Source organism: Palaemon carinicauda, chromosome 45 (genome assembly GCF_036898095.1).
Source record: "Palaemon carinicauda isolate YSFRI2023 chromosome 45, ASM3689809v2, whole genome shotgun sequence".
Taxonomy (NCBI): domain Eukaryota; kingdom Metazoa; phylum Arthropoda; class Malacostraca; order Decapoda; family Palaemonidae; genus Palaemon; species Palaemon carinicauda.
In genome coordinates, this window is record NC_090769.1 from 1,790,563 (window position 1) to 1,803,092 (window position 12,530).

The following is a 12,530-nucleotide window of genomic DNA, read 5'->3' on the forward strand; positions in this document are numbered from 1 at the left end:
GGACGAGTTTGGACTTTTCTATATTGACCAGGAGACCCAATTCCTTGGTCAGATCCAGAGTCCACTTTAGATTCTCCAGACAGCGACGACTTGACGCAGCTCTTAAAAGCCAGTCGTCCAAATAGAGGGAGGCTCTGATGTCTGCTAAATGCAGGAATTTGGCAATATTCCTCATCAGTTTGGTAAAAACTAGAGGTGCCGTGCTTAGGCCAAAGCACAGGGCTTGGAACTGGTATACAACCTTCCCGAAAACGAACCTTAGAAAAGGTTGGGAATCTGGGTGGATGGGGACGTGAAAGTAAGCGTCCTTTAGGTCTAATGAGACCATCCAGTCTTCCTTCCTGACCGATGCTAGAACCGACTTTGTCGTCTCCATGGTGAACGTCTGCTTTGTGACAAAGACATTCAGAGCACTGACGTCTAGCACCGGTCTCCACCCTCCTGTCTTCTTCGCCACTAAGAAGAGACGGTTGTAGAAGCCCGGGGATTGATGGTCCCGGACTATTGACTACGGCTCCCTTTTGTAGTAAGAGAGACACCTCTTGCTGTAAAGCTAGTCTCTTGTCCTCCTCTCTGTACCTGGGAGAGAGGTCGATGGGAGTTGTTGCTAGAGGGGGCTTGCGCAAGAATGGAATCCTGTACCCCTCTCTGAGTAACTTCACAGACTGTGCGTCTGCGCCCCTGTTCTCCCAGGCCTGCCAGTAGTTCTTGAGCCTGGCTCCCACTGCTGTCTGAAGAAGGTGGCAGTCAGACTCTGCCTCTAGAGGACTTGGAACCCTTCTTCTTGCTCCCACGTTGACTTTCGGCACGAGCACCTCCTCTGCTGGAGGCTCTGCCCCGAAAGGGCGGAATGAACCTTGACGCTGGAGTGTCCATCCTGGGTCTAGGCACGGAGGGCAAAGGGGTGGCTTTGCGTGCGGATGACGCCACCAGGTCATGAGTGTCTTTCTGGATCAAGGAGGCGGCAATCTCCTTGATCAGCTCTTCAGGGAAGAGACACTTCGAGAGCGGAGCAAACATAAGTTCCGACTTTTGACATGGGGTGACTCCAGCTGACAAGAAGGAGCAAAGGTGATCCCGCTTCTTGAGGACCCCGGACACGAAAGAAGCCGCAAGCTCACTAGAACCATCCCGTATGGCTTTGTCCATGCAGGACATAATGAGCATGGAAGTTTCCTTATCAGAAGGGGAGGTCTTCCTGCTCAACGCTCCCAAACACCAGTCCAAGAAGTTAAAGACTTCGAATGCACGGAAAACTCCTTTCATAAGATGGTCCATATCCGAAGGAGTCCAGCAAATCTTGGAGCGTCTCATAGCCAGCCTGCGGGGAGAGTCTACCAGACTTGAGAAGTCGCCCTGGGCAGAGGCAGGAACTCCCAAGCCGAGAACTTCTCCCGTGGCATACCAGACGCTAGATCTGGAAGCAAGCTTGGCCGGGGGAAACATGAAGGTTGTCTTCCCAAGTTGCTTTTTGGACTGCAACCACTCTCCCAGTACCCTTAAAGCTCTCTTGGATGAGCGAGCGAGTACGAGCTTCGTAAAGGCAGGTGCTGCTGACTGCATGCCTAAAGCGAACTCAGAGGGAGGCGAGCGTGGTGCTGCAGACACAAACTGATCCGGATATAAATCCTTGAACAGCGCAAGCACTTTCCTAAAGTCTATGGAGGGAGGCGTGGTCTTGGGTTCGTCGATGTCCGAGTGTTGGTCGTCAAGATGAGCAGCTTCGTCATCATCAGAGAGTCCATTGTCTGAATGTTGAGGAGGAAGCGGCAAAGGAGTAGGTAAAAGCTGGACGGCTGAGTCCGGCAGCACGGGTGCATGCGTGGCTGCACTGGACCCAACGTCATGCCACTGTTGGTCAGTCTGAGAACTGGCAACAACCATAGCTGAGTGGGGGCGCAAAGCGTCTACTCCCGACTGTGGTCGGATAGCGGAGACCACCGTGGGTTGCGGAGGCTGACGCACCGCGTCAAAACACGGCAGCTTAACTCCACCCTCCTGTTGTTGTGGTAGCACACGAACGTCAACGGAGGGTTCCGTGCGTCGGTGAACGTCAACATGCGTCTGGCAGGGTCGACTGCGCGTGGGTGGAGGAGCTCTCACAGCTGGAGTGTGGGAGCAGGCAGCCTCAGCGTCTGCTGGGCGCACAACCGTGGTTGGTTGTAGGCTAACGGGTGCAGCGTCAACCTTCTCCGCACGATACTTCTGCATAACAGCAGCTAACTGAGTCTGCATAGACTGCAGCAAAGACCACTTAGGGTCTACAGCAGCTGGTGTGGCAACAGACGGAGTTACTGCCTGTTGCGGTACCACTTTGCCTCTCTTAGGAGGTGTGCAGTCGTCGGAGGACTGCAGCGAGTCCGAACTGACCCAGTGGCTACACCTGGGCCGTTGGACTTGCTCGGAAGGGACCTTGCGTTTAAGAGGCCGTGAGACCTTGGTCCATCGTTTCTGGCGTGAAACCTCTTCCGCAGACGAGGAATGAACGGGCTCACTCGTCTTCTTGTGGGTGGGACGATCTAGGCAAGATACGTCCGAAACCACGGAGGGAACGTCTGTCCGCTGATTAAAGCCTGTCGAACCCTTTGGTCGTACGACATTGCTTCTCCCCTGGGCTTGGGAGCTTGCAAGAGGTCCCGGACTGGGAGGACGACAGGCACGAACAGACGCACCCTCATGCGTAACACTGACACTTTTCACTGCACAAACACTCACTTCACTTCCCACTGCACTCTTACCTTTCAACTCCCTGACGTCAGCCATGAGTTGATTGCGGTCATTAGCCAATGACTCGACTCTCTCACCTAGAGCCTGGATGGCACGCATCATATCTGCCATCGAAGGTTGATGAGAGCTAGCAGGGGGGTCGGGTGCAACCACTACAGGGGAAGGAATAGGTTGTGGGGCATGGGGAGAGGAAAAATCAACTGAGCGAGACGAACTCCTCCTGATCCTATCCTTCTCTAGCCTACGTGCATATTTCCGGAATTCTTGAAAATCGAATTCCGAAAGCCCAACGCATTCCTCACATCGATCTTCCAATTGACAGGCTTTACCCCTACAATTGGAACAAATGGTGTGCGGATCGATAGAGGCCTTCGGAAGACGCCTTGAACAGTCCCTAGCGCTACACTTCCTGTACTTGGGGACTTGAGAAGGGTCAGACATCTTGAATTAGTCAAAGGGGGGAATTCAAAATCTATCCAAGTCGTCAACAAATAATCCAAAATCCAATAAAAGAATGCAAGGAAGTATTGAAGATAACTTCTGCACAGCGATAGCTAATAACCAGAAATGAATACTTCACCAAATAACGTGAAAATCAATCCAGAAAACAACAGCGTATTTAGTAGGTCTTGCCGGTGGCACGACAGAGAGAAAATTGGTTCTGTGTTGACATGGAGTACTTGAGTACCTGCTCGACAGATGGCGCTGTTGATGTACACCCCCACCTGTATAGCGATCGCTGGCGTATTTCGTCCTTAGGTTTTTCTGTCGGGCAGCAGAGCTGACAGCTATATGATCACCGGGTAAGTTTAATATTGAAAAGTATAGAATCTATCTTGCAGAGAATGTTTTCATGTTGAACAGGCTGACATACTGTGTAAGTCTTTTTCTAGTTTATTTGTGAAAGATCTATTTTAATGTTACTGTTCTTAACCCCTTCGCTACAATGACATCGTTTGACATAAAATAGGCCCTGTGATATTGATTAGATTAGATTTTATTGACAAAATAACATACAAATCATACATTGGTACATAAGAATAATATACAAATATTTTGTCCAACATACAGCTGATATTCAAAAGCTAATCATTCTATAATACAATATTTACTTCATGACATAAAAGAATTCATTAGAATAATGATAATGATTATATGTTTCATTTTTAAACATGACAATAAAAAAACCATGCTTAAAATCTTACATTCGTAATTTGATCTAACAACTCCCGCAAATGCCAAAGACAAAAAGTCTATTCAAAATCATGAAATGAAATATAGGTGAATTGCATTACAAATGAATTACTTTAGGTATAATATGATTAAAATCTTAAGACCCTGGTATCTTGCAATATTATAAGTAAAGTGTAACAAAGTTTGTACATCAAAACCTATTTTTTCCTTTTCCTTTTGTAAAATGTTTTGAGATTAAATAAAATTGTATATTGTCACCATGTGCAAACTCACATTTGACTATGTACGAAAAATTTCTCTCCAAATAAACAGCGAAGCATGATATTCTTAAGTAATTTAGTTTGACATAAATGTCAATTTACCATAATTATTTTGTCCACACTCCCTTATTAGATTTGGTTTATTCAAGGGCACTTGTGTTTTTAACATTAACAGTTCAGAAAGGGCAACTATATAATGCATCTTATAATACTAGTCGCCTTCTGTACCTCTTTACCATGGTCTTCCACTGTTTTTGGGTAGAGTTCTCATGCTTGAGGGTACACTCGGGCACACTATTCTATCTTCTTTCTCTTCCTCTTACTTTTGTTTTAAGCTTTTATAGTTTATATATGAAAGATTTATTTCATTGTTGTAACTGTTCTTAAAATATCTTATTCTAATCGTTAATTACATCTCTTGTAGTTGATTTAATTTCCTTATTTCCTTTCCTCACTGGGCTATTTTCCTTGTTGTCGCCTTTGGGTTTATAGCATTCTGCTTTTCCAACCAGGGTCATAACTTAGCAAGTAATAATAGTAATAATAAAAGCTACTCAAAATTAGGAAATATAAATAGAGTTACTTACAGCCCCTCTGCCTCGCTGGGCTATTTTCCTTGTTGAAGCCCTTGGGTTTATAGCGTTCTGCTTTTCCAACCAGGGTCATAACTTAGCAAGTAATAATAATAATAATAAAAGCTATTCAAAATTAGAAAATATAAATATAGTTACTTACAGCCCCTCTGCCTCGCTTCACACTTTTACAAAACTTTTGGGCATCTCCTTCACACCCATTCTGAAGCCTAGGATCCAGTCTGAAATTTTCATGGCGTTGAAGTAATTGCTGTCGAAGTTGCTGACGGCACGGTTTGGACACCTGGTGGCGATTGTCTCCTAGGATGTCATTTCGAACTTGCAAACTCAGGCATTCAATAACATCTGCTCTAAAAAAACAAAATTATGTAAATATAATTTTACAATGGTATCCATCCAAAAATTCCTAATATAATCCTAAAATAAAAGTTGATTTTCTCATTACTTAGAGTGCTTTTACTAGGAATACTTTGCTAAACTGGGGATTCAGCATCATGAAGCTTCATCTATGGTGGATAATGTGGGAGGGTGGGCTGTGACACCCTAGCAGTACCAGCTGAACTCGGCTGAGTCCCTTGTTAGGCTGGGAGGAATGTAGAGAGTAGAGGTCCCCTTTTTGTTTTTGTTTCTTTGTTGATGTCGGCTATCCCCCAGAATTGGGGGAAGTGCCTTGGTATATGTATGTATGTATGTACTTTGCTAAACTGGCATTGATGTACTGTACTCTGATCAAACTTTTTCTTGACTTGTATTTAGTGATGACTTTACACAATGTCATGAATTGTACATAAAAAAAAAAAATATAAAAAAATAGATCTTCATACAAAATCAAATATTTATCTCTATGGGGAACTGTACAGTAGTTGAAACTTCATGAATTCATAAACTAGGCAAACAGCTACACTATTCAGAATTACAAATTGCTGCCTCAACGGTGCTTTAATATTTAAAGGATGTCAGAAAGTCTAAGATAAAGAAGTTTGATTAGTCTAAAAATTTCACTTTCTGTTTATGCTGAGGAATGAAGAATTTTAAGCCTTACAGAACTTTGAAGGGATTGGGCTTTTATTAACCCTTTTACCCCCCATGGACGTACTGGTACGTTTCACAAAACTCATCCCTTTACCGCCATGGACGTACCGGTACGTCCTTGTAAAATACGGCTAATTACATTTTTATGCATATTTTTGATAACTTTTTGAGAAACTTCAGGCATTTTCCAAAAGAATGAGACCAACCTGACCTCTCTATGATGAAAATTAAGGCTGTTAGAGCAATTAAAAAAAAATATACATTGCAAAATGTGCTTGAAAAAGAAAACGCCTGGGGGTTGAGGGTTGGAAAGTTGCAAATAGCTTGGGGGTAAAAGGGTTAAGTTGCCTAAAGTACATGTTTAATACTTCCACAGTACATTTTATCATCTTTTTCTTCTTATGATCAAATCATTTACTACAACTGAATTGTTTTTAGGAACTTTCTAGTGATATAAATACATCATTTTACTTAGCAAAAAAAAATACAGTAATCCCGAAGCTATCGTAGGCGTTATATTACAAACCACATTGCAAGATGAAAAAACGCAAAAAAAGAAACGGTACTGTGCAGTACTATACGCTATATATTTCATCTTTATTTCTATTATTTTCTATGTTTTTTAGACTTATTTTTTATGTTGGTGCATTTATTATTCATGCCTTCTGACTGTACTTCCAAAGCACTGGCAGCATTAAGAAAATCTGTGGTGGCATCCGTTTCCAAAACCGAAAAAAATTCACCACCAAAAATCTTTAAAGCTAGAAACAGTAAGGACAAATGTCATATACTATATCTGTAGTACTGTATTAGAGTTCTGTACTTCATTAACCCTTTTACCCACAAAGGACGTACAGTGAACCCTCGCTACTTCGCGGTTCGACCATCGCGGATTCACCACTTCGCGGATTTTTTTCATAACCCATGTATATACATATATCGCGGATTTTCCGGAAATATCGAAAATACCGCGATGTGACCGATGGTGCGAGATTGGAGAAAGTAAGGAAAATTGAATCATGATCGATTTTCAATATAAATGAAACTTTGAGGAGCAACAAAGATATCATTTGTTAGAGAGATAGAGAGAGGTAAGGAATGGGAGGTAGTGAAAAGTAGCCCACAGAGAGAGAGAGAGAGGTAGAGGTAGAGGTAGAGAGAGAGAGGTAGAGGTAGAGAGAGAGAGGTAGAGAGAGAGAGAGATTGGTAGAGAGAGAGAGAGAGAGAGAGATAGGTAGAGAGAGAGAGAGAGAGAGAGAGAGAGAGAGAGAGAGAGAGAGAGAGAGAGAGAGAGAGAGAGAGAGAGAGAGAGAGAGAGAGAGAGAGAGAGAGAGAGAGGGGGGGGTTTAAATGTAATTACCAAAAAAATTTGATAGGTTATAACACATTGGTGCTTATGTAATATCAACTGTATACTGTAGATGGTTTGAATAAGTTAAGAAATGGTATAAATGATACTTTGTTAGTGTATTCGTACACACTCAAGAGCGGCAGCTAGATGACAGCTGATCTAATCACAGCCAAAAGTAAAACAATAAGAAGTCAACAATACTCGATTTTTAAAACACACCCGAAATTTAAAAACAAAAGTACACGCTTTCTTAATGTGCAATTAACTATCTAAAGAGTGGCAATTTTCTAGAATAAAATGATATTTCCCAAAAAATAGTGGTTTGCTGATGAAATCGGATGCCGTATTTTTAGCTATGATTGAAATGGATGTAGACTCGGCCTAATTTTTTCGTTTCGTATTCAATTGACACTAAGAAAACTAATTTTAGTTTCTTCATCTAAATGTAAGTATTGTATAACACGAAGAGAGAGAGAGAGAGAGAGAGAGAGAGAGAGAGAGAGAGAGAGAGAGAGAGAGAGAGAGAGAGAGAGAGAGAGAGAGAATGAATCAGCTGTTGTAATCAAATGGCGTGTTTTTGTTTCGTGAGAATTTCATCACCACGACTATAACAACAACATACTGTACTGAACTTTACAGTATTATACAGACTACTGTAATATGATAAAGTAAAATATTTGTAATCTATTTTATATGAAATGGGGCTTTTTTTTGTTTGTTTAAAATTTACATTTACGTATGTAAAACAATCTCTCTCTCCTCTCTCCTCTCTCTCTCTCTCTCTCTCTCTCTCTCTCTCTCTCTCTCTCTCTCTCTCTCTCTCTCTCTCTCTCTCTCTCTTTCTCTCTCGTAGATTGTTTTCCTACTTTGCTACGTATGTATGATTTTATATAGATACGGTAAATAATATTTGTAATAACATATTTTATAAAAGCTTTTACTGTAATATCATTATTTATCACTTTCATCATGGCGTTAAATTCCTTAGTTTGTTAACTGAACGTACGTTATGACGCCGTCGTTTCAGGCGGTGTCATAAAGAAAAACATTTCATTTGGAAGTCCTAAGAAAAATTAAGTAAAACATTAGTAATAAACAAATCAACATACTGTACTGAATAATCAATATAATTGATGCAAAAACTAACCTATACACAGATGTGTAAATGCGTTTGTTTCTTCATTATAATCAGAGATAAACGTAAACAAAACATTGGTTGCCATTTTTTATCGTGCTTTTTAGGTGTTTAGGAAACGCATGATATAAAATCGCCTTTAATATTTGTGCCTGTTTTAGTTTAGGGTGCTGTAGTACATGCATTAAGTGTTCTGTACATTAAAGGGTGGTTTGTTAACAGTACTACGTACAAGGGAAGGTTTTAAAAGTCCGAATATACATGTTAAATAAATAGGTAAATATGATGTCACTACTTCGCGGAATTTCACCTATCGCGGCCGCGTCTGGAACCTATCTACCGCGATAAACGAGGGTTCACTGTACTGGTACGTTTCACAAAAGCCATCCCTTTACCCCCATGGACGTACCGGTACGTTCTTGCAAAAAAATGCTATAAAAATTATTTTTTTCATATTTTCTATAATTTTCTGACAAAATCAAGGCTTTTTCCAAGAGAATGAGACCAACCTGACCTCTCTATGACAAAATTTAAGGCTGTTAGAGCAATTTAAAAAATATATACTGCAAAATGTGCTGGGAAAAAAATAACCCCCTGGGGGTTAAGGGTTGGAAATTTCCAAATAGCCAGGGGGTAAAAGGGTTAATGTTAATATTTCAATATTTCTTCAGCAAGAATAGAGGAACAATGTATTTGAGGTGATAAAAGACTCAAATTAAATATTCTAAAGAAGCTTAAAATACAAAACCTAGAAAGAAACTTACTTATTCTTTGGTTTTGGTTTATTACAGAACTTGGCAACATCAGCGCTGCAAGATTCTTTGAATCGTGGAGAGAAAGTGTAGTCTTTCAGTGCCAACAACTGCAAAATCAAACAAATTTTATGATAATTTTTTTTGTTCTAATAAAAAAAATCACTAAAAACTTACATCATTTCATTAAATTTTGAGTACAAAATTCCTTTTTTTTTTTTTTTTAGGTAGTAGTAGTAGTAGTAGGGGATTCAGCATATGAAGCTTTATTTGTGATGGATAATGGGGGAGGATGGGCTGTGGCACCCTAGCATTACCAACCAAACTCAGCTGAATCTCTCATCAGGCTGGAAGAAGCTAAGAGAAGAAAAGACCTCTTTTGTTTTTTGGTTTTTATGTTGGCTACCCTCCAAAATTGGAAAAAGTGCCTTAGTAGACATAGATTTTTTATCTAAAATGGATACTGTATCTTATCAATAAAAGAAAATACTAACTTGATAAAGAAAAATTAGTTCAATTCAATGAGAAAATAAATTATTTCTAAGGAAATATTTGTCCTATTAATGTACTATTTCAGACATACTTGTGACGTCATCACAGTGAAAAATTGGTCGTAAAGTTGAACACTCGTATTTCGACGACTACCTGTACTACAGTTTGAGCACGCAACAATTAATGACAACAACAGTTTATCAGTAGCGCCTTTGTGTTTAAAACAAATGCAGATGATCAAATAACAGAAGAGTTTACAATAGGGGCACAGAAACATCTTACCAAAACAAGAGCTTGAGAGACCTGTATCGAAATTAAATAGGTAAAGTTGGTGCAGACTGTGCTGAAATGAAGGTAAGTGATTAGCAAAAATATAATATTGGTGCTGATTAGTCATTTTGACAATGTGTGTTATGGGAAAATGGAAAGTCAATGGAAAAACTTCTTTTGCCATATAAGTTACAGTACGCATGAGAAAGTGATTCGGCAAGAGTATTGGAAGGACAAGTATAAATGTTCCATCATACTCCAGACTCTTAGGCTATTCTTTTTATTCTAAGCTTTAAATCATCCAATACTGCACGTCATTATTCCAAAACATAAAATTTTGTGGTGGATAATGTGGGAGGGTGGGCTGTGGCACCCTAGCAGTACCAGCTGAACTCGGTTGAGTCCCTTGTTAGGCTGGAGGAACGTAGAGAGTAGAGGTCCCCTTTTTTGTTATGTTTCATTTGTTGATGTCGGCTACCCCCCAAAATTGGGGGAAGTGCCTTGGTATATGTATATGTATCTATGTATGTATAAAATTTTAAACATAAGGATTTATAGTGTTAACTAATTCAAATAACTCACTTGGAAATGTTCTATTACAGCTTTGCACTTTGGGTATGGTCCCATGACTTCCACATTTTTGTGACGAATCAAGCAATCCAAGAGACTTCCATCTTCACTACCAACGGGCTGCTGAGACTCAGTCTTGCATATCTAAAGTGAAACATTTTAACCAATCAATGCAATGTATATCCTAATTTGCAGTAATAAAACAAAACATGACTCAATGCAAAACTATGACACCAATAACACTGCATGGTTAATATAGTTATACATTTTATGAAACAGAAATACCTTGAAGATATAATCTAAAATATGCAGAATGATAGCAATATCCATTGGCACATCAACCATTTATTCAAATAAATTTAACCTTCTTGAGATTCTTATGGCAGGCAAAGTTACTCTTTAGATTTCAGTGATTTTATCTATGAAATATTCCTTTAAAATCAATCAGAAATATTTTATTTGACTTCAAGTAGCAATGAGATGAAGTCTGGTGGGTGTTGGGGAGAGTATCAACTCCACTTCCCTGAAGGTAGGGATAGTCTAAGGAGAATTACTTACCTGAAGGTAGGGATAGTCTAAGGAGAATTATAAACAATCATAATAAAATTTCCCTATTCTTCCTTACATTTTGTATGCAGTTATAGGTACTAATAGCAATAATATATGCTGTAAAGCAGTGGTTCCTAACCTTTTTTCTGTCATTTCCCCCCTGCACCCAGTTCAACCATCCAGATTTCCCCCTTCATGCCACGCCCAGCCCTCATGCCCACTCGCCTGCCTCAGAAATGGGCATGACACTCCAATTTTTGCCCTTGAATATCATGTCTTTGAGAACTGATATGATCATATCACAATTGAATGGCTAACAACAAATTGCCGCGCGTACTATGAGGATATTTTCCGCTTGTTCTAGTTAGTAGGTAGTGTAATTATTTCCCCCCCTGGAAGCTTCAAATTTCCCCCCAGTGGGAAATTTCCCCCAGGTTGGGAACCACTGCTGTAAAGGTTATCACTGAAAAGGAAACTTAGCTATTTCTCCCAGGAGCAAAACGTCTTTGTGATCTACATCATTTTCTGCATTTATAAAAATTAAAGACAATTTTGTTCTTTGCTAGCTTTAAAATCATTGAGAGTTCAAAATTGTTGTTTTTCATTTTTAATACATTACAAATCGGTATGCCATAACCAAGTTTTCGCTTATTTAAAAATGATATACGGTATGTGTAAAAACCATTAAGACTTAGTTATTCCTTACCTGGGGAACGACGGATGCACACTGAAGAGTTAGTTGTGCATTAAGCCCAGTATCTTTAGCCTCTGCTGCAGTATAGTTTCCAATGACCTCTTTACAGTCCTGGTTTAATCTGGTGATTTAAAAAAACCATTAAATGAACTTCAATACAATATTCAACAGCATAAAAAATGTCTCAAAGTAATATAATCGTTGCATAAAATTTAGCGACTTTTATATCTAATAAAAAGCATGATAATGATCACTGCATATTCCAAAATATTTTTCAACGGAATTCGCACGAAAATAAAGCATTAAAGATACATTTGTATCAGATTCTGCATAGATTTTATTTACATAAGATTTCATGTCTAAACCTTACTTATCGTGGATTATACGCTCAAGAATTTTTTTACTAAAAGGCCATTAATGAGTTGTTATGCAATGATAACATTCCTTAATACTAAATATTGAGATACTGATATTCAAAAAAAAAAAATGTAGAAGTGATATACAGGTTAGTTTCAATATTCATAAGTTACAAAATACAAATTATTCTATGACATGAAACAAATTTTCTCCGATCATAATAAGCCCTTGGCCAAAGTTCACAAGGTCTTCCAAACTATCAAACTTTTTCTTTTTTTATAAACGTGGAGGCAGAATAAGAAGAGCACCCTCTCACAACACTAGCGCTACCTGGACCCTCAGAAAGAAATCCAGGACTTCCTCAAATGTCATGAACTGTAGCTACGAGATTCGTTACAACGGAGAAAAAGGCCGTCCAAGAAGGATTGCTGGATTCAGGAAAGAAATTAACCAAAATTTAATTTATTTTGTTATTGAAACCTGGTTTTTATCAAGTCTATACTAAGTATATAAGCTTGAGATTGCTATTTTGTTATCCAATACCTGGTTAATTA

The 12,530-nt window shown here is 39.5% G+C and overlaps 1 protein-coding gene across 1 annotated transcript in view; it reads right to left on the minus strand.

Moving 5' to 3' along the window:
* Positions 1-12,530, minus strand: part of LOC137634766 (Golgi apparatus protein 1-like) — an 86,069-nt gene that overhangs the window by 27,483 nt on the left and 46,056 nt on the right. Inside the window, exons 11-14 of the mRNA XM_068367288.1 lie at positions 11,632-11,740; positions 10,389-10,520; positions 9,057-9,154; positions 4,917-5,124 (exon numbers count right to left, since the gene is read on the minus strand). Coding sequence (XP_068223389.1) covers positions 4,917-5,124; positions 9,057-9,154; positions 10,389-10,520; positions 11,632-11,740 — 547 coding nt within the window. The remainder of the gene's footprint in view (positions 1-4,916; positions 5,125-9,056; positions 9,155-10,388; positions 10,521-11,631; positions 11,741-12,530) is intronic.